At 40.5% G+C, this 21495-nt stretch overlaps 1 protein-coding gene across 1 annotated transcript; it reads right to left on the bottom strand.

Moving 5' to 3' along the window:
- Window positions 1-6997: 6997 nt before the first annotated feature.
- Window positions 6998-20241, bottom strand: QDPR (quinoid dihydropteridine reductase). The gene is made up of 7 exons (XM_073342440.1): window positions 20049-20241; window positions 19392-19484; window positions 17822-17918; window positions 15397-15537; window positions 12445-12553; window positions 10908-10991; window positions 6998-7920 (listed from the first exon to the last, which is right to left on the bottom strand). Exons 1-7 carry the CDS (start codon window positions 20142-20144, stop codon window positions 7815-7817), a joined length of 726 nt encoding a protein of 241 aa, XP_073198541.1. The 5' UTR covers window positions 20145-20241; the 3' UTR covers window positions 6998-7814.
- Between the last annotated feature and the right edge of the window lie 1254 nt (window positions 20242-21495).

Here is a 21495-nt window from a genome sequence, read left to right as displayed (position 1 = left end):
AAAAATATCCAAAAATAGTTAATACATTTCAATTGGTATTCTATTGTTTAACAGTGTGATTAATCACGATTAATTTTTTTTGAGTTAATCGCATGAGTTAACTGCGATTAATTGACAGCCCTAGTTATAACCATTGATTTTAACATCATGGGAATCATCCCGCCAAGTTTCAGTAGTATCAACTAAACAAACATCATAAATGGGCAATTTCAATTCTTCTTGTTTATTCCCAGGCTCCTAGCATTACATAAGTAATCCTTACTCTGGTAGGTAGCCTCATTTCGTTAATGGCATTACTTACCTGAATATCAACTGCTTAGGTGACAAAAGGTTTGCAGAAGTAAAGGTTAGAAGGATTTGGACCTAAATTTGCAAATCATTAGCATTTATTTTATTGCTGTAAAAAAACCAAAACTTGCTATTCACTTAAATTATTCACATTAAAGATATTTATCATATATTATGGAAAAATTAGTCATTGATAGTTTCTGGATTGAGGACTGCCCCTTTGAAAAGTTGCAACAGACGTGCATAGAGTACCCATTGATACTATAAACGTGACACTTCTCTACCTGGCTGCAAAATGGCACTTATTTTAATTGTGCCTAACTATTCCCTGCTAGCTAGGACAGCATTTATTATTTTGGACAGCTAAGTAGCTGGCATTTTAAGAATCTTGAAGTGACAGAAATTCAAGGACATTTGTACTCTGCCTGGCTATCAAGTATCTTTAATATGTTCATAAGACTAGTCCGGTCATAAAGATGTGTGGCTCTTAAATATGAGAACATATTTTTCATATGTTGCAGGTGCATGGTCTCACATGAAAGAGACAACTTTTGTATTAGCTCATCTGAATTACAGGGGTCTAATACGGACCACACATGCTGCTAATATAGCTTTGCCACTGCAAGGTGTGGGGAAGGGACTCACTTTCTGCAGTGAAGAGAGGAGTGATTCCTTCCAAAAAACATGAAGCGTTTAGATTCAAGCTTTAGAGGTAACAAAAAAAAAAAAGGTTAACACTTACTATACCATACTATCGGAGATACTACACTATGGGGCCATGAAGACTAGCCCCAAGATAATAGTGAAAAGAAAAGGAGTACTTGTGGCACCTTAGAAACTAACCAATTTATTTGAGCATAAGCTTTCGTGAGCTACAGCTCACTTCATCGGATGCATACTGTGGAAACTGCAGAAGACATTATATACACAGAGACCATGAAACAATACCTCCTCCCACCCCACTCTCCTGCTGGTAATAGCTTATCTAAAGTGATCTCTCTCCTTACAATGTGCATGATAATCAAGGTGGGCCATTTCCAGCATAAATCCAAGTTTAACCAGAACGTCTGGGGGGGAGGGTAGGAAAAAGAAGGGGAAATAGGCTACCTTGCATAATGACTTAGCCACTCCCAGTCTCTATTTAAGCCTAAATTAATAGTATCCAATTTGCAAATGAATTCCAATTCAGCAGTTTCTCGCTGGAGTCTGGATTTGAAGTTTTTTTGCTGTAAGATAGCAACCTTCATGTCTGTAATTGCGTGACCAGAGAGATCGAAGTGTTCTCCGACTGGTTTATGAATGTTATAATTCTTGACATCTGATTTGTGTCCATTTATTCTTTTACGTAGAGACTGTCCAGTTTGCCCAGAAGTCACCTACTACAGGACAGGCCTAACAAAGAAAATAACAGAACGCCACTAGCCGTCACCTTCAGCCCCCAACTAAAACCCCTCCAACGCATTATTAAGGATCTACAACCTATCCTGAAGGATGACCCAACACTCTCACAAATCTTGGGAGACAGGCCAGTCCTTGCCTACAGACAGCCCCCCAACCTGAAGCAAATACTCACCAGCAACCACATACCACACAACAGAACCACTAACCTAGGAACCTATCCTTGCAACAAAGCCCGTTGCCAACTGTGCCCACATATCTATTCAGGGGACACCATCACAGGGCCTAATAACATCAGCCATACTATCAGAGGCTCGTTCACCTGCACATCCACCAATGTGATATATGCCATCATGTGCCAGCAATGCCCCTCTGCCATGTACATTGGTCAAACTGGACAGTCTCTACGTAAAAGAATAAATGGACACAAATCAGATGTCAAGAATTATAACATTCATAAACCAGTCGGAGAACACTTCAATCTCTCTGGTCACGCAATTACAGACATGAAGGTCGCTAACTTACAACAAAAAAACTTCAAATCCAGACTCCAGTGAGAAACTGCTGAATTGGAATTCATTTGCAAATTGGATACTATTAATTTAGGCTTAAATAGAGACTGGGAGTGGCTAAGTTATTATGCAAGGTAGCCTATTTCCCCTTGTTTTTTCCAACCCCCCCCTCCCCCAGACGTTCTGGTTAAACTTGGATTTATGCTGGAAATGGCCCACCTTGATTATCATACACATTGTAAGGAGAGTGGTCAGTTTGGATGAGCTATTAACAGCAGGAGAGAGAGTTTGTGTGTGGTGGTGGTGGGGGGGGGGGTGAGAAGACCTGGATTTGTGCTGGAAATGATCCACCTTGATTTTCATACACATTGTAAGGAGAGTGGTCACTTTGGATAAGCTATTACCAGCAGGAGAGTGAGTTTGTGTGTGTGGTTTTTGGAAGGGGGGGGTTGAAAAAACCTGGATTTGTGCTGGAAATGGCCCACCTTGATTTTCATACACATTGTAAAGAGAGTGGTCACTTTGGATGGGCTATTACTAGCAGGAGAGTGAGTTTGTGTGTGTGTGGCGGGGGCGGGGGGCGCAGAGGGTGAGAAAACCTGGATTTGTGCTGGAAATGGCCCAGCTTGATTATCATACACATTGTAAGAAGAGTGATCACTTTAGATAAGCTATTACCAGCAGGAGAGTGGGGTGGGAGGAGGTATTGTTTCATGGTCTCTGCGTATATAATGTCTTCTGCAGTTTCCACAGTATGCATCCGATGAAGTGAGCTGTAGCTCACGAAAGCTTATGCTCAAATAAATTGGTTAGTCTCTAAGGTGCCACAAGTACTCCTTTTCTTTTTGCGAATACAGACTAACACGGCTGTTACTCTGAAGATAATAGTGGTATCTGAATTACCATTGTGTGGCAACTGTTTGTAAATCATTACCGTCAGTCTGCAACTACTGTACATACCTGTCACTGAAAAAATTATTGAAGTGATGTGATTTGAGGCCGCCCATCACACTCTTAATTTCTCTTCCCCGAAAGAAACTGATGACTAAAAAAGTGTGTGTGTACATATACTGAATCTGTGGAAAAATAATACCTAGTCTGTACATAGTGCTTTCCAACAGTAGATCTCAATGTGCTGTACAAAAGAAGAATCCTTAACCCTATTTTACAGAGGGGAAAACTGAGGTATAGAGAGATGAAATTACTTGTCTACAATCACTCAGCAGCCCATTGGCAGAATCAGCAATAGAACCTAGTTCCCCTGATGCTCCTGTAGGCCACACTGTAGTTATGGCCATAGGCTGCATATATGTATTTGGTTCTGCTGTTGTTCTTGAACAATGAATAATGTAAACAAAATGGTAATGGTGTCTAAAAGGAAATACAGTATACAAAGAAAAGAACCACCATTATGGAGGGTAGCTTATATTTTCAGAACAACAACTTTCAAGTTATATCACTAGCACTTGTGTGGCTGGCTGCTTTGTGTTCTCACCCCTAAGTAACATTGTTGTGATATTATCTACTACTTAGGGCCACTTGTTTAAGAGTTAAACCCGATTTCAGCTCCTCCAAATTTAAATGCTATAACTAAACCTCCAAAGCTTATAATGGGCAATCCAAGTTAGAAATCCATAATCAACTTAATATGAAAGAAATCAATGATATTTCTGTTATTGGCATCTTTTAAGAGATTTAATGAATTAAAATTGTTTCCCTATTTTTTGCTGTGCATTATTAATGTGGAAAGCTGGATGAGTACTAAACACCTTATTTTTTAAAAAAGTTACAATAGATGTACAAAGAGAAAGTGCTTGGTGTTATAAGAAATCAATAGTTATATGCAATATTGAAATCTGGGTAGAGAGAATATTTTGCATGTTGAGGAAGTAATTAGATTAAATACAGATCACTCCTCCATTAAGATGCAAGTGACTGCTTTTGTGTGTGTCTTCTGAAGCTTTATTCAACTACTCACCTCTTCCTCACAGAATTTTACACACAAAGGAGGACATTTTTAGCACAATTTTATACAAGTTCAAAAGCTTGACTAGACTTTATGAAATGCTAGTAATAGTGTTCACATAGGGTAAGATAGTTTATGGGGAGGGATGGCTCAGTCATTTGAGCATTGGCCTGCTAAACCCAGGGTTGTGAGTTCAATCCTTGAGGGGGCCATATAGGGATCTGGAGCAAAAATTGAGGATTGGTCCTGCTTCAAGCAGGGGGTTGGACTAGATGACCTCCTGAGGTCCCTTCCAACCCTAACCTTCTATGAATCTATTCTATGAATCTAAACCTGCCTTCTACCCAAATTCTGGATTCTTGTTAACTCTTGCTTTCTGAAAATAAGCCATTTCCCCTGACTTGGGCCCGGGCATACTGCAGCTTCTTGCCCTCCTTACAAGGAGCGTCAAAGTTAAATGCTCCTCTTCCCATCCCAGACATGTCTAGGCCCTTGATGAAGCTGGATGACAGAACGTGCATTGAAAATGCAACTGCTGATAACCTGTCAACAACTCATTGCTGCAATGGCACACCCCGCTTCAGTGCCTCCTCCACAGCCATGGCACCCTGGGACTGGGAGCAGCAGCAATCTTTTCTTTATTTTGTTTTCAAGAGGAAGATGGAAGGGGTGAGAATAGTGGGAAACTCTTGAAGGGGGATGGGTCTGGGAGCCTCATGGGGAGCATGGTAAGTGGTGGGAGCCTGGTCTTGCACAGTGCCCCGAAAGGCCAGAAAACTTGAGCTAGGGACAACAAAGCAGAGGAAGAAAAAAAGAGCATGCCGCAGTCTTTGCTGAAATAGCTGAAGGATCCTCCCTGCCAAAAAGAGCATTTCAAAACCTGTTAAATAACCATATATTCAGGGGAGTAAAAAGGAGGTCTTTCCCATGTACTGCAAGTTTCTGCCCTCTACAGGCATTCTTGAAAATTGCTCACAATTCTTCTGTAAGATTCTGTAATTCTCTCACAAAAAAACCATTAGTGTTCAAAGGCTGGCCTTGTTAGATCACTGTTTACAGAGCAAATCCTTAGGATAAGGTGTGTCAAATTCTAGGAATAAGTGTGTCTGGCAGGCATCCAAGTCACAAGTGACATTCGCTATTGACTTCTGCAACATTTTTCAGATATCAGTCGAACACCACAAGGATTAGAATGAAACATCTCCCTCCCACACAGACAGTCTCTAGCTGCTGCACTCTGGCTGGCTGACACAGGGAGGGAGAGAAAAAGAGGTGGGAGCAGTAAAGCATATTCCTTTCACCTCTGTTGTTATTCTGCTATAAATTCTTGAGCCCACTAAACGCAAGTGGATTATTTCCACAAAAGATCTCACTGCATAATTTTGGCTTGACTAAGAGTTGCAATTCATAAATGATTCAGAAATTGATACAATTATATTTGATAGTGATTCTATTATATAAAATTCTCTGGAAAAATCAATCAAATTTACCATGACTAAGTGCATCAGTTTTCTATAGGTGCAAAATATCATACTTTTAACCAATGAAAAGTATCAATTTTTTTAATTCCCTCAAATTTGTGGCAATGTTTCAGTGAATGCTGAAAGTTGCAATTTCCACAACAAAATCGCAGCCCATGATTTTCTTAGTCTTAATTATCTTTCCAATATTTAGAGTTCTTCATATTCTTTTCAGCCCTGTTCTGTTGCTTCCTTTTCAATTTCCTTTTTTGTGCACAGGGCTTTCTAAATGGTAGTCCAGGGAAATATTACAGGCTGTACAGTACATCTCCTCATGTAGCTCTCCCAGTTTATATTCTCTAACATAATCCTTTGCAGTTATTTTTGTTGCTACTTTGCCTCGTGATCCGTCCTCAAATGACATTTTTGGAAAAAAATTCTGACCACATTTAATTGAATTAGTTTAAAAAAAAATAATGAAGAATTGGGCCCAATTATGCAGTTCAGATCCAAATCTGCATGTGGTAGAAGCAGAGAGAGATTCTAAACTAGTTTTGGATTAGCTCATTTTAGAGGTAAAGCTCGCTGCGAAGTTCAGACCCTCATGTGAATTTCAAAAGTTCAGGGCAATTTATATCTGCAGTTCAGTTTGGGCCCCCATCTTCTCTACCCTCATCATTTTACATTTGTTCCAGTCCAGGTTCTAAATAGCAGGAGAACCAGAAATATCATAAAACCCCAAGAGAAAGGTGTTTTCTCCTAAGAACTCTAGCAAACTCATGAGGTTTGGTTCAGGCAATGGAACTATGAGGAGATCACAGTGCCACACTACTCGGAGAAAGCGGGTGGGCAAAATACTGCCTTCTTTAATGTGTGCACTAAGCAAAATGTCTCAAAGAATATCAGCTGATGTTGACAACACTTCCAGCCATCTTCCAGCCACACTTCCACACTTCCAGCCATCTTCTCATTCTGGAGAACCCCTGCCAGTATACCTTAGCCCATACCTATGAATTTGAGTGGTGCTGTAAGTCCAGCCCCAGTCCTGTGTCAGACAGGGGGTGCTGAACATGAACACGGAGACCTCTACTTGACTCAAATCTCATTTCCAAATGAGAGTTTTTGGATAGTAGACAACAGATACAAAGGAGATAAGGCAAGTCCAAGCTAGATTCTCCTTACTTCTCTATAGTAAGAAACTATTTATAACATTTCCATAACTCCACTATAAGAAAGAAAACATGAGACCTTAAAGTATTCCTGTTGTCTGTACACAATAATCTCAAGTGGGGAGCTAAGAGTTGTTTTGGAAGCACTGTACAAATCTCTTACACCACAAATTTAGATTATAAAGAAGTAACCAACCCAATAAATAAAACAATACATATTTATTTAGCCCAAAATCCTCTATAGTCTAACAATAGTCTGTGTGTTCTATTTATATTTCCTTAGGGCACTTTTGCTCCTTCAGATAGTAAAGACCCAACAGGAGTTACACAAGACACATTTATAATATCGTAAATCAATTATTTGGGACAGAAAACACCCCACAATAATTTTTGGGCTGACAGCCCTTTTGAAAGCTTTAAGGCAATTTAAGGGCTCTAATCTTGCAACCCCATCTTGTGCAAGTAACCTTTATTCAGTCCCATTGGCTCCAATGGAACAACTTGAATTGGTACAGAATACTCACAGGAAAAGGGGTAGCAGGTTTGGGCTTTTCGTAGGGCTGCAGTGATTTTATTTTATATCTTGTCCAACAAAAAAAACCTAGAGTTAGGATATTAGAAGACAACGATATTGCTGAAATGGACAAAAACAGTTGCACAAAAGACAATTGAGACAGAACTTGACAGTTATAAATGTAGGTACATCACATCATTAAGCACAATTTCTGATACATAGCCACCACTGTTTGCCTAATTTTAAAGAATAGAGGTAACCCCCTAGAGAATGCTCAAGATTAGGACTTTTAAAGATTTTAAAATCTACAGCCTTGATATATAGAGAAGACAATGGATACCTTTTGGTAAAGGAACATAGCTTGCATCTAAGAACAGAGAAACATTAGTCAACATCTTGTTTCACAAACAAGGTAATAGAATCACTGGATACAGAAGACCACCCAAACTTGACTAGAATGTTACAACCTTCTCATTTGCTGTGTTTTCACAATCACACTGATCAGTCTCAAAGATGTGCGGCAGCTAGTTCTGTCTTCCCTCCTGTGGTTACCACCTGGATTAGGCTGCCTGAGCTTGGTCTGTTCTTCCCTATGATCCAGTCATAAAAGGTTCTGTTAAAAAAATATGAGAATATGATAAGTGTGAATAGGCAAGAGGTGTGAAAAAAAAAAAAATAGAGTCAGCCTGCCATATCCACTTCCTTCTCCGTATGTTGTCTTTTTATGTGTGGATCCTTTATAATTGTCTCCACGAGGACAGATACTTACACTCACATGGAGCCCCACAAAATCAATAATGTTCTGCTCAGGAACAGGGATTCACCCGCAAAGATCTGATGGCATGATCGGGGCCTAGAATGTAAGTTCTTCAGGGCAAAGAACTGTCTCTCATCTGTCTACAAAGCACCTATTGTCCTGTTGGGCTCTATCACCATGATTTTCAGAGTGCGTGCAGCACCTCTGAAAATTCAGTCTTAAAAACACATAATAAATAATAAACGGTAACTTTGGGTGGAAGATAACTGTACCTCGATTCTGCTCCTAAAGTTTGCAAAATATTTCAATTTCTTAGAAAAAAAACATTTTGAAGATAAAAGGTAATCCAACAGAAATTTACTGAAACTGATGTCATCAAGGTGACTAGGAACATTGGGGTCCAAAACAAAAAATATTGTTGGCATCCCAGTAGAGAACTGTTTTTTTCTTCAGAGGCAAACTTCCACTGAAGATTATGGCTAAAATAAAGTTAATATACTTCAAAGCTGTGATTTGTTTTTTTCTTTCCCTTTCTCATATATTTGTTCTCTTCTCGCTCTTCTCCCTTCTCTGTCCATTATTTTCCCCCTATTATCATCCTCTGAGTCTTTCCCAATTCCCTCCTCTCTTTCCTTCACCTCCAATGTCCTCCCTTTCTATCCCATCCCTATCCTTCTCGGTCTCATGCTCTTTCCCTTGTCTAGTGCTCTTTTCTTTCAGCTTTTTTCCTTCCCTAGGCAGCCTACCCCTTCAACCACTCTCTCCCATCATCACACCACTTTACTGCACAATTGTGGAAATGGTTCTTCAGGGCTGTGAGGGGAGCAGTGGGACTTGAAGTCTCACAGGGACGAATTCACCCATCAGCAGTGGGCCACCACATTGCCTACGCTCAATTTAAACTCTATTTTGAAGATTGGAAGAGCCGTAGAGGCCTTGTGTTACCTGCTTGAGGAGGAAGGGAGGAGTCCAATTTCATCCAGAGAATGCAAGGCATTCTTCAGGGTCCATACTCTATCCTCATGCTCTGCAGTCCCCAGTAGCCATTTTGAATGGTCATGCAATCTGATGCAATGAATTCTGGGGCACACTAAGCCCCAGAATGTGATTACCAGATGGTATGAGAATTCTTGTGGGGATTCTCAAGAGGAAGGCACTGTCACCAGCTCTCACAATATTTGGTGTTTTTCTTAAAGCCCTAGCTCCTGCAGGCAAGTGATTATGGGAGAATCTCAGCTTTCATTAAGGAAGTAAATCTTTAGCACTCTACAGGCTCAGCAACCAGAAGGCAAATTAAAGGAAGCATGATTTTCAAGATAATCTCATCATTTGGAGGGGCCTGGCTCGTGATTTTTGAGTATGTGGGGTTAACAATACAGGGAAATAGTCTTTGCTTCTACCAGGAAGTGTGATGGAGATTTTTACAGAGTGTGATCATTACTGACTCATAAAAATTTCAACTTAAGATTTTAAGTTGATGGCACTGGTTTAACTCTTTTAAAAAAGGAGGGGTGGAGGGAGGGGCTTGTTTTACCCACTATGGCTAAAATTAATCTAGTGGAACAGCTTATAGTTTATTCCTCTCCTCCCCCCTCCCCCCCGATTTATTTACTTTATGCATCACTCTGTGCAGTCAGTTTCACATGTACAATCAGTTCCCCTGTTTGTGAGCCTCTCTCACAAGAGGAAAAAAAAATTAAAACAGCCCTTAAAATTAGGAACATGTTTGTAAAACCACAGCATTTCGCCAAACGGTCTCAGGAGTGTGGGTAAATAACTGAAAGTACTTTTTTTTTTTTTTTTAAACTAACTATATGTCAAGTTGGCAGTGGCCCTTTAAATAAGGCAACTCAAACAGCTGCCTAGGCCTCCTCTGCCTAAAACCATCCCTGAATGGAAGGCCCAACGAAAGCACTCCAAAAGGCAAGGAAATCCAGAGTCAAAACAGACATGCTGTGAAGGACACAGCTTCAGCGTCAATTCCAAGTGCCCTGGCTTCCGCAGGTTTAAAGGGAAACTACAAAACTAGAGAGATTTTTTTCAGTGCCCTTTATGATGTATGAAGTTGGATCGGTTTCCACTCTTCTCCCCCCCCCCCCCCCCCCAAAAATGTTGCTGTTTAAACAAAAGAAAATCCTATATCATGCCTTCACTTCCCTCTCTCTGGCAAGATCTTTGAAGGGCCTGTTCTGAATAATGCCACAAAGCCAGCACCAATGAGCTGCAGAGCTCTACCCTCGGCCGAGCAAAGGAGAAGAGGCTGAGCCTCTACCCCTCAGTATGGAGCAAAGAAATCCGCAGCTCATCTTGCAGCTTCATTTGGGTCTGACCCTCCACAGATCTAGCCGTGAGGACTTGATTGAGTGATATTACTCAAGAAATAAGCAGACAATAGCACTTCTGGGGAGAGGAAGTGGGCACACAGAAGGAGGGGGAACTACATCTACCTTAAGACAATATAAAACGAGCAGTAAAGGGCATAAACACCTTTCTCTTTACAGTTCACCTTTAAACCAGACTGCTTATGTCTGACACAGCTGTTTGTGATTTAACTTAATTGTCCGCATGCTTTAAAAGGCTTGCTGACTTTAAAAACACTCAGGGCTGGTGTAAATTAATGCAGGGCCACTTAGGTCAATGGAGTTATGCCAATTTTCACCAGCTGAGGATTTGGCCCTATAAGCTTAACCTAACTTCAAGGTACAGAAAATGGGGGTGCACGGAAACATCCAAATCCGAGTGACAAGACTGCCTATTTTTAAGAAGGGAAGATGCAAAAAAAAAAAACCCAGCTGTTTTAAAAGGAGAGCTAGGAATTGTTTAGTCATTGTGCATGTACTCACTCAGCAAGGAATTCTAGGGGTGTCCAGGAGCTGAAATCTGCGTCAGGCATTGATTTCCTGTTCACTGGTGTATCCAAGGTAACCCTGCAATTGAGAGAGATAAGCCTTTCATTTGTACATCATGCTTCTGATAAGAGCGGTCTGCTCTTCCGTCCTTTGCTCTAGTGTATGCTGAACTTGCAGAACAGGGCACTGAAATCCAAACGTTAGATGGATTTCTCTTGAAAGCTGTATGTCTCTAACAGCATGTAATCATCAGTCTTAAGTTTTTAAATCTATATAATTAAATATGATGATATTTGTAAGGTAGGATCTTCAAAAATGCCTAAGTCACTTATACGTTGCTGAAAATCCCACCCTTAACTGTTACTCTCTTCAAACTTTATACAATACCAAAACCTTTCAAGGCATCTATGCAAGTTTGGAATGGCCAGTAGCCAGGAGACCAGTGTGAACTTGGTATCTGACTGTTGGTGGTACTCTGCAGGGCCAGGTGTTAATTATTCAACTATCCTGTATGTTGTCATTCCCTGTCCAAAAAGAAATGCAGGTGGAGAAGTTTGTAAAGAAGAGGGTGAGATGCAATTAAATGAGTTCAGACAGCATTTTTAAGCCCCTCTCCAGTACTTCTGAGCACTGACAATCTTCAAAGACTATGTTTCACACAAGCCTGGAAAGGAAATACTCAAATCCTTAACTAGGTTATCAAAGGGAATCACAGAAGTTAGATCTTTTGTATATCTATTAGGCCAGCCAATTCATTCACCCCTCTTCCAATGCAGGCAGCCAACTTATAATAAATGTTAGTAGGTTTGTAGCAGGGAAAAGAGGAACTAAACCTTTTGTAGTCACAAGTCTTCAAGGGACAATTACTTTTGCTGCCCAAGTCACTCTACCAAGAGGATATATAATATTATGCACTACAGTAGAAGCTACATTTCTATGGGAAAGAATCTCAAAAAGGTAAAAGTTTGGCAAGACATATTTTCCTCATCTAAACACCACTTGGTATTCAGAAGTAAAGTTTGATAGACATCGGCTTTGCCCAAACCAAAATTAAGGAATAGTGAATGCAAACATTCAAAAGCACTTTCAGCTAAATAAAACATTCCACTATTTTCTTTTTTCACATACATTTTCAAATAAAAAAACATATTTTAAACAGTTTCATTTCTAATGTGTCACTTTTAGACTCCTATCTACACTACAAAATAACCATATTTAAATATGGTTTAACCATCTGTCAAGGTTAAATCATGGTTTTCTAACATTGTTGTAACAATGATTCCTTCTGTCTGCACAGGAAAGAAAAAATGTTATTTATTGTTGATGGTAATGCCTATAACATGCTAGGTATGCTCTAGAGACTACTGAAGAGGGATGGTCCCTCCTTTGAGAAACCACAACCGTGTTTAAACTGTTACTTCTGTAGTGTAGATGGGGCCTCAGAAAAGAAGCACATCCATGTGTCACTCAGTTACAGCCATACTTTAAAATTAAACAATGCAATAGCACAGGTAACTATGCAACCACTTACGGTAGAACAGCAAGAGCAGCAGACCTAGATGGCAAGCCACTGTTCGCACCAGCTAGACTCTGACAAAGCTGATGTACTGCTCCTTTTGCCATGCCATACCCAACCATCCCTAACAATTAGAAATAAAACAGATTACAAAAAGTTATCTCACTGACAATAGTTGTATAAAAAGGAGACAGTGAAAGTTTCTATGTTATTTAATGAAAGGAAGGTTTATATTCACTTGCAGCAATCTTGGAACAGAATCAGTCTTATAGCACATTGCACAAATGTATACACGTTTTTAGAAGAACTTACCCGTGACAAAGGAATTGCGTTGCTATCACAGAGCTCAATTTATCTAGAAACACGGAATTTAAAAAAATATTTTTAAAAATTAAGATTCGTTTAGTTGGTCTCACAGATTGTGTGCCATGAGATCTGAACACAGTGTTATAGCACTTGCCTTTAAAAAGACACCCGGAGAAGATATATCTAGAGCTGAGAAAACAGATTTTTCAGTTCATTGGCGATTTTAAAAAGTTGGAAAAAAAATTGTTTCAGGTTCAATAAAACATTTTGTTTCAATTTTGACCATTTAAAATGTTTTGAATGTTTAAAACAAAAAATTAAAGAGAGTTTTGAAAAAAGCTGTTTCAAACCCTCCAAAAATCAAAACACTCTGTTTAGGAAATGTTGTAATGAAATGTTTTCATTTTTTCAATTTTTTTTGTTTTGTTTTTCTAAATGAATACTTGAGTGAAATCTACACAAATTTTAAAAATCATCAAATCAGCCTTTTTAGCCAAAATTTTTTTTACCCCGCTGCAGATATATCTATGGCCATAATCTTGCAAACACTGATGCATGTACTTAACTTTAAGGACAAGTAGACCTACAGACTTTAATGAAACTATTCACATACTTAACAGTAAACAAGTGCTTAAATGTTAGCAGAATCAGGGGTAAATACATACAGCCATATTAGATAAGTCCAGTGGTCCACCTTGTTTTGTGTACTGGCATGTCTGACACAGACCTCTACCAGATGCTTTGGCAGAAGTTGCAAGAAACCCCACAGTGGAAAGTCATTAAATAACTTCCCTTATGGGCAGTTTTCTTCCTAACCCTTATTAGTTACTAGCTGAATTAGGTTCTGAAGCATGAGAGTTTCTCTCTCCAAAAACAAATGCCTTATACTATCTAATGTAACTGGATATGTTTTTCACTATCCCTATAAATGCCTGTTACTTTATTTGGAATTTTACTGAATTCTTGCACTCAATGAGATCTTGCAATAATGAGTTCCACGGGCTAGTTATGCATTGTGCAAAGTAGTATTTCCTTTGATCAATATTAAATGTGTTGCCCTACAGTTTCTCTAAATGTTCCTTTTTTTGTGTATTAAGAGAAAGCCTAAATAGAAGTGGACAATTTACCTTCTCTTTACTATTTGTTGTTTGTATCCCTTATATCCCTTCTTATTTGTCTCCTTTGTAAACCAAATAGTCCCAATCTTTCAATCTTTGCCATCCATCCCTGAGCCCCTTCTACTTCTTCTATTTATTTTTTCTTTCCAGTTTGCTGTAGGCGATTGCCAATAAAGTTACGGTACTTAAATAGGAAAATTGTTTCCAGAGTCTACTGAAAAACAAGAATAGCTAGACTTCCATAATTATGAATAATAAATAACAAGCCTAAAATGTCAGAAGATAATTGTTGCTCAACTCGTGCAAATGTCTTTCCCAATTCCTCCTCACATTTAATAAGGTTCATGTGTTTTCCCACAGCACTGCTTGTCCTAAAAATCCACAATGATTGAAACCATCCTGCTCAAAACATGAAAGCAAATTAAATTGATTCTCTTCCCTAACAAAATGTCACAGAATTATTCCAAAGAGTTCACCTATTTGCATTTGTAACAGTACATGGTCAGTCTGTTGCAAAAAGGAAACAAAACAACCTTTTCACTCAGTAATAACAATTTTATCTTCAGACTACGTTAGATGCCGCTTTAAACATGCGAATATAGAGGCCAAATCATTAATTACAAAACACAGTATACTTTCTTAGAACATAATGGTAACAGTTAATTCCTTTAGCTCGGTTTTCAGACATAGCTTTGAAGCACTACCCCTTATCTTTACAACCCATTCCATCATTTTAACTTTTAAAGTTTCTTATGTCACATCAGAATATTGTTGCAGATATCTAACAGAGCAAAGTAACACTAATATAAGAGACCAAATGGAAGTTACTTCATTTGAATCTCAGATAAATCTTGCAGACTTTAATGGATGTTAACCTCTCTGTCGTCACCCTTCATGCCCACAGTCCCCTAGTACCTGTGTTTTTTAAATTGCTTTCAGACTTTCTTCTCTATAAAGAGCAAGAAAAACTGGAATGAGATCAAAGATCACAAGGTATATGTCACAAAGTCTATACTAAACAACTAATGGAGACAGAGGCTGAAGGTCATCAAGCTTATCTATGTCTGAAGCAAGGTGAACTGGATTCAGAACACAAGCAGGGTGACCATGTTCAATAAAAACAACTGAGTCATCACTGACTTTAAAAAAAATTAGTTACCTAAGAACCCTGCCTTCCAGGAAAGCAAATATGGAGTTTAACCTTCTCTAAGGGTTTGCAATGTTAAACCTAAAATTTTTAATGTGTTGTTCTTCATTATTTCCCAAGCACTTCTGACTGCTTGGTATACTAAAAAAGATTTCACCAAAGCCAGACATCTAGTATTTAAGCAACAGATTTTCTTTCTTTCTTACACTATACTTGCCATGGGTTTTGGATTGCCAACTGCAAAGTTACAACTTTCCTCAAGGGATTCAAACAGCAGTTTACCATATGTATAATATGGGAAGAAATGTTAAGGGAGTAAAACTGTTGTTTCTCAAATAGGAATAATTAAAACAATTATTGTTGGTGTCAAAGCAAACACCACATTTTGCTGGTTACCTGGAGTTCCAGCCAAAGCAGCTTTTGCTCCAGTCAGAGTCAATAAGCCTCCTTCTTTCAGATGTTTTGTGGCTAAGTGACTGGAAATAGTTGACGTCCAAACACTCTGTTTCCACATAAGGTCAGAATTTTTGTATAAAGCTGAAAAACAAAATAGTTGGGTCAATTACCTAGAAAGCAAAAGTCTTCTAGTTCTAGCTTGTGCCCCACCATACAGACTAAAACAGCAGCATGCAAATCTGCCTTACGCCACTTCATATATCCCACTTCTGCTGCAATCCTCATCAATGCCTTCAGCGCCTCTCGCCTTGCCAATTGTATCTCCATTCTCTTTGGCTTCCTCAAGTTCCTGCTCAACAGCACGTGCACAATACTGTTACTTGACTTCTCATTACAACAAGTGTGACCATATCCCCTAACCTCAGCCAGTTCCATTGGCTCACCTTTGATTTCTGGACCCCGTTCAAAACTCCCCTCATTTCTAAAACTCCCATTGACTTTGCTTTCATCAGTGTCAAAGACCCTGTCGCTCTCTTTACTTCCTCCTCTTGTGTTTATCTTGCATCAGCTTCCTCTCTCTGTCCCTTTGCATAGTCTCACCTGTGACGGTGAGAGAGCCTTCTCTTCTGCAGCTCTTACCTTCTAGAACGATCTTTTCATCTGCAGGATAAACAACTCTTCTCCTTGCCTATCGTTCTTAAGGTCTCACTCTTTATTCTTTTAACTCTGTAACTGAATTATTTAACTCTATAGTCCAGTTAGAGTTTGTATGAGAGAAGCTGTATAAAATAAAGTCACGCTGTTTTCCATAAACTATAGCTTTAAGTCTGCTTAGTTCTTGGATGGGTGACCACCTGAGAAAACCAAATGCTCTATATGCTTTTTCTTTTCTGTGATCTCAAAGACTGCTCTAAAATATTATATGTCTGCAGTGGTGATCTTTGGATAGTGCTCTGTAGTATTATGTAAAACCTAGACTTTTATTTCAACCGCTGCTTGCTTACTCCCTGAAATTTCATGGAAAACAACACTGTAACTGCTGGACCACAACCATTTTTTCCCAGGGGCTTTGGTCTTGTTAGATCTCATAAGCTATGCAAGACTGGACCTAGTGGATGGAAAACTCCAAGGCATAAAGGAATTGGTGGGAAACACATCTTTTGTTCATCAGACTATTGTTCAAGCAGGGGCTCCATCTGCCTACAGGCGGTCTGGACTGTATGACTGCTGCCTAGACAGGCTCAGAATCTCAAGACTTCTAAAGGACTGGCCTGCATGCAGTTTCAATTAAAAAAAAAAAAAAAAAGAAGAGTTGTTGTATTACAGCTAGTCAATTCAAATGAAAATAGAATTTTAAAATCAATTCAGCAATCATTAGTTTTAGCAACATATTATTGGGGGACAGAGGAAGAAAAATTAAGATTAAGCAAATAATAATATTGAATACCTATATCTTTAGCATTTAAGATGTTTATTTCCATAAAAACTAAAACACACACACACACACATATTAATGGCATGAAGTAGACAGGATGAGCACCCATCCCAAGACGTTTCCCATCCTGACTGTCAATAACTTAAACTGATAGTACTATGTGTTATCTCATATACAGCAGTTAAACTGTTTGACTGCATTGTGTTGGATTATAACAGACACGCACAAATATTTTCTTTTTTATGAAACAGGAGTGAATGTCATCTTCCTATGTTGCCTTTAAAAATAAGAAACACCTTTGCCTTGTATGTTTGTATGGGGTGAGGAGGGGAGGGTCCACCAGCTGCTTTATATACTCCAGACCAGAAACAAGGCTAATAATTTTGGGTACCCTAACCTAGGTTAGAAAAATTCCATTCTGGCTATTATGAAATGTTAGGAGCTCAGTAAAAAGCCATTTTAAATGTTAAACTTGAAGACCTGCATCCATTTAAAAATGCTATTTTAGGCACTACATAAAAACCTGTCAGGATGCAACAGTATAGTGCCACAATACACCAGCACTGAAGACTCTGGAAGGTAGTGTGGCCTAGTAGATAGAGCACTAGACTGGGACTCAGGAGACTTGGGGTTTATTCCAGGCTCAGCCAGTGACCTTGGGCAAGTCACTTTAACCTCTTTATGCCTCAGTTTCCCCATCTGTAAAATGGGGCTAGGGATACTGATCTCATCTGTGAAGCACTTTGAGATGTGCTGATGAAAAATGCTACATTAGAACAAGGTATGATTATTAATCACACGAAACCATCAAATAGAAAAGGCTATGAAAGGCACTTAGAGGTGTTCCAGCTCCCATTGATTTGGGTGGAGCTATTAGCTCCCTTTCTGTGTGATCACAGTAAAGGAGAGATTTTAGTCTACCTCTTACCATGACTTTTTCTTCCCATTGCATTAATGTGTTTGTAAGTATGCTACTAACAAAGAGCTTACATTTAGCTTTTGCACTGCCACCTGCCCATCCTCCAGCTACACATAGGATAGCATCCACCTTCTGTTCACCCAGAAGTTTTCCAACATCTGCTGTCACCTTAAATAGATAACAAAGAAGTTATAAAGTCATTCTGAAAATACTGCATTGAAGAAGATATAAATACCCAGCCTTTAAATTGTAATTTTTTAAATTATGTTGCACACATGGTGATGTAAGCAGCTATTCAAAATTAGAGTTTATGATTTTACCCACTGGAAGCAAAACAACAATGCTGAATACTGAAAACAGATTAAAAGACAACCAAGTGCTAGGTGATGTCAATGGAACTAACGTATGAGTGAGGCTTGCAGGATCAGTTAGTTTCAGGGATCAGGCCCTTAGTTTACTACCTACTAACACTGAGTTTCTCTTGGGACACTGCTTTTCAGGCAATAGTCCTTCCCTTTGTACTGTACTGTTCAGAAACACAGAACGAAGGTGCAAGAAAGAAATCTGATAATGGACTAGCCTCGCTGTTGGTAAAGTTTCTGCGTAACCCTAAAGCTTGGGAGTATACTTTACAACCTTGCTTATAAGCTTAAAGTTTGAGAGTTTATACTTTTAGCCTACCGTATTTTTGTTTCCTCTCCCAAGTGTAGGGCTTCATATATATATTAGCACTGAACTTTATCTCTGTGAAACTTATAAAAAATAACAGATTTGCAAAATTCTTTCAGATTCTGTCTACAGCAGAGGTTCTCAAATTGGAGGTCAGGACCCCTTAGGGGGTTGCAAGGTTATTACATGGAGGGTTGCGAGCGGTCAGCCTCCACCCCAAATACCGTTTTGCCTCTGGCATTTCTAACTGTTAAATATTTTAAAAATGTGTTTTTAATTTATGGGGAGGGGGGTCACACTCAGAGGCTTGCTGTGTGAAAGGGGTCGCCAGTACAAGAGTTTGAGAACTACTGGCCTACAGGAGGGAGTCTACATAGCCAGACAATCCTGCTGTTAGGGTGCCAATGCCTGAGATGATGGGGTGTCCAGGATTTCCAGGTTTATGGATCTTGGGTAGCATACAGAATACCCCAGATCGGGGTTCCAGGGGTATGTCTGTGCGGATTTGTTCTTGTGCCCGAGTAGGGAGTCTACATAGTTTGTTGTTACCCAGATACAGATTTTAAAGATAAATATGGTTTTAATAAAAGGAGGGTGTCCCTGGGCTCTCTGAATGTAATAATACATATACATAGGCTCCATGTAATCCCAAGAGTAAATGAGAACTCTGTTTTCTTTAAATATGAATACACTGATGATAGCCTTAACCATTGGGAAGCCAGGTATTAGGCTGAAGATGACCTAACTGTGCGGCCACGGGGAAACAGCTTATAAGAAACAAAGCAAGGCAGTCTATTCTATAGTCTATTCTAGATAGGATTTCATACTCCAGTCCCAAAGACATTTAGAGACCCAGTGCTTTTCTCAACACTTGAAAGAACTGCCCAAGCACCTTCCTAATGCAAAGCAGCTGCCCCAAAGCTTGATACCACAAGCTTTATTACAACACTTAAAGGAAAATGAATAAGTCACCTGATCTGCTTGCTCAGTGAAGGAGTCCGTCATTTTCACAACAACATTGGCATTAGCTTCTTCATTTTCTGCTAGGTCAATGCTGGCAACCCACTGATAACAACAAACAAGGACAACAAAGAGAGTTTTAATTTTTAAATGGATCATTTATCAGTAAATAACTACCTTTTTTTTAAAGTATTTAAGGAGCCAGGCAGTGGCTACCATGATAATTATTCTCTAATAACAAAGTCTGTACTTTGCCCACTTCACAGCTGGGGTGAAAAACCAATGCACTGGATGATTTGCAAAGAAGGCAGCAATTGGCCAGCTGCAAACTAGTTGCCGAGCTTTACGCCTTCGCGGGGAGGAAGCCGTCCTCCTCTTTGGGGATTAGCTGCTGCCAGGAAGGGCTGAAAATCTCTTCCTCTGGCAGGAGAGAGAGGAGTTCGCTCTGAGTCTGGGCGAGATTTACACGGGCTCGACAGTTTCCGGAGCTCTGCGATTCACAGGTCACTGCACGGGGGAGAGCCCTGGCCGCTGGGCCGAAGCAACGCAGAGCGGTGCAGGGCTGCGATACACTGGAGAGCGCTTCCTCCCCAGGCAGCTGCTCCCAGAACACACCCCAAGCCATGCAGCAACGGCACCAAGTGCCCAGCCCGCTCTGCCGGTGGTTACCCAGTGCTTGGCTCTGAAATACTGCACGCATTTGGCTCCCAGGGCCCCTCTGCCTCCGTACACCAGCACCCTGTGCGCCTCCGCCGCCGCTGCCATGCTCCGGCCGCCGCCCGCCCGGCTCCCTCTCGCCTTCTGAGCCTGCGGCTGCCAGAGGCTCCGGGAGCCCGCCCAGCCCAGCAGCTCCGCCTCCCTGCCGGGCCGCCGGACCGGAGGCAGAGGGGCCCCCTTCGCTTCCCGCTTCCGCGCTCGCCACCGCCACCTAGGCTGGCTGAGAAGCTGCGCGGGGTCGGGACGCTGCACCAATTCCCACGGGACAGGGCTCAGTACAAGGCGGCCCTGCGGCGGGGGGCCTTCGGTTTAAGTTCCAGGCATAAAAAAGGCATAAATTGTAAGGTGTAACCTGTCTCTAAGCTAGGTTTCAGAGTAACAGCCGTGTTAGTCTGTATTCGCAAAAAGAAAAGGAGTACTTGTGGCACCTCAGAGACTAACCAATTTATTTGAGCATGAGCTTTCGTGAGCTACAGCTCACTTCATCGGATGCATACCGTGGAAACTGCAGCAGACATTATATACACACAGAGACCATGAAACAATACCTCCTCCCACCCCACTAGATAAGCTATTACCAGCAGGAGAGTGGGGTGGGAGGAGGTATTGTTTCATGGTCTCTGTGTGTACATAATGTCTTCTGCAGTTTCCACGGTATGCATCCGATGAAGTGAGCTGTAGCTCACGAAAGCTCATGCTCAAATAAATTGGTTAGTCTCTAAGGTGCCACAAGTACTCCTTTTCTTTTTGTCTCTAAGCTGTTTTAAATCCTGCGCCCCAGTCTCCCTGTGTCCCTATTTAAAGCTTCAAATAAAACTCTCTGCTTCTCCACCCCCTTGTAATCATTGGCGCAAGGCACACCAAACAACAAACCCCGCTGTTGCTTGCCTGGGGCACTCTGCCGGCAACGGTGGTTTAAATAAGGACGCCCGGTTGCACACCATGGATGGATCTATCAAATGCTGCTGAGACAGCGCTGTGCAACAGAGTCCTTGTATAACGCAGGCGGAATGTGCATTCTCGATCATTTCCCTCCCTTCGGTGGATTGCCTTTGCGCTCCTACACAGATTTCCCACGCGGCTAGGCGTCGTTGTAGACTAGTGGCAGCAGCAGAAACTTTCTTATTTTAGTTAAAAATAAAAGGGTCTTTCAAGCAACACGTTAATGCCCCAATACAAGGAAAAGCCAGGGTGCAAATGGTGCTGGAAATTCAGGAGGAGACAGTCACTCAGTACTAAGCCAGTGCCCAAGAAGCATGTTTGAGAGCACTGTGCTGTGGTGAACAGTACTGTCTTGTGGCTGGGATGTAAAACCAAGTTCCCCCCAATCCCTCATGGTCACTACTGGCCCCACATTGCACTTCATGTAAAAATAAAGGCATCTTGGTCAAACTCCAAC

Source organism: Lepidochelys kempii, chromosome 4 (assembly GCF_965140265.1).
Source record: "Lepidochelys kempii isolate rLepKem1 chromosome 4, rLepKem1.hap2, whole genome shotgun sequence".
Taxonomy (NCBI): domain Eukaryota; kingdom Metazoa; phylum Chordata; order Testudines; family Cheloniidae; genus Lepidochelys; species Lepidochelys kempii.
This window is presented reverse-complemented; position numbering and strand designations above follow the sequence as displayed.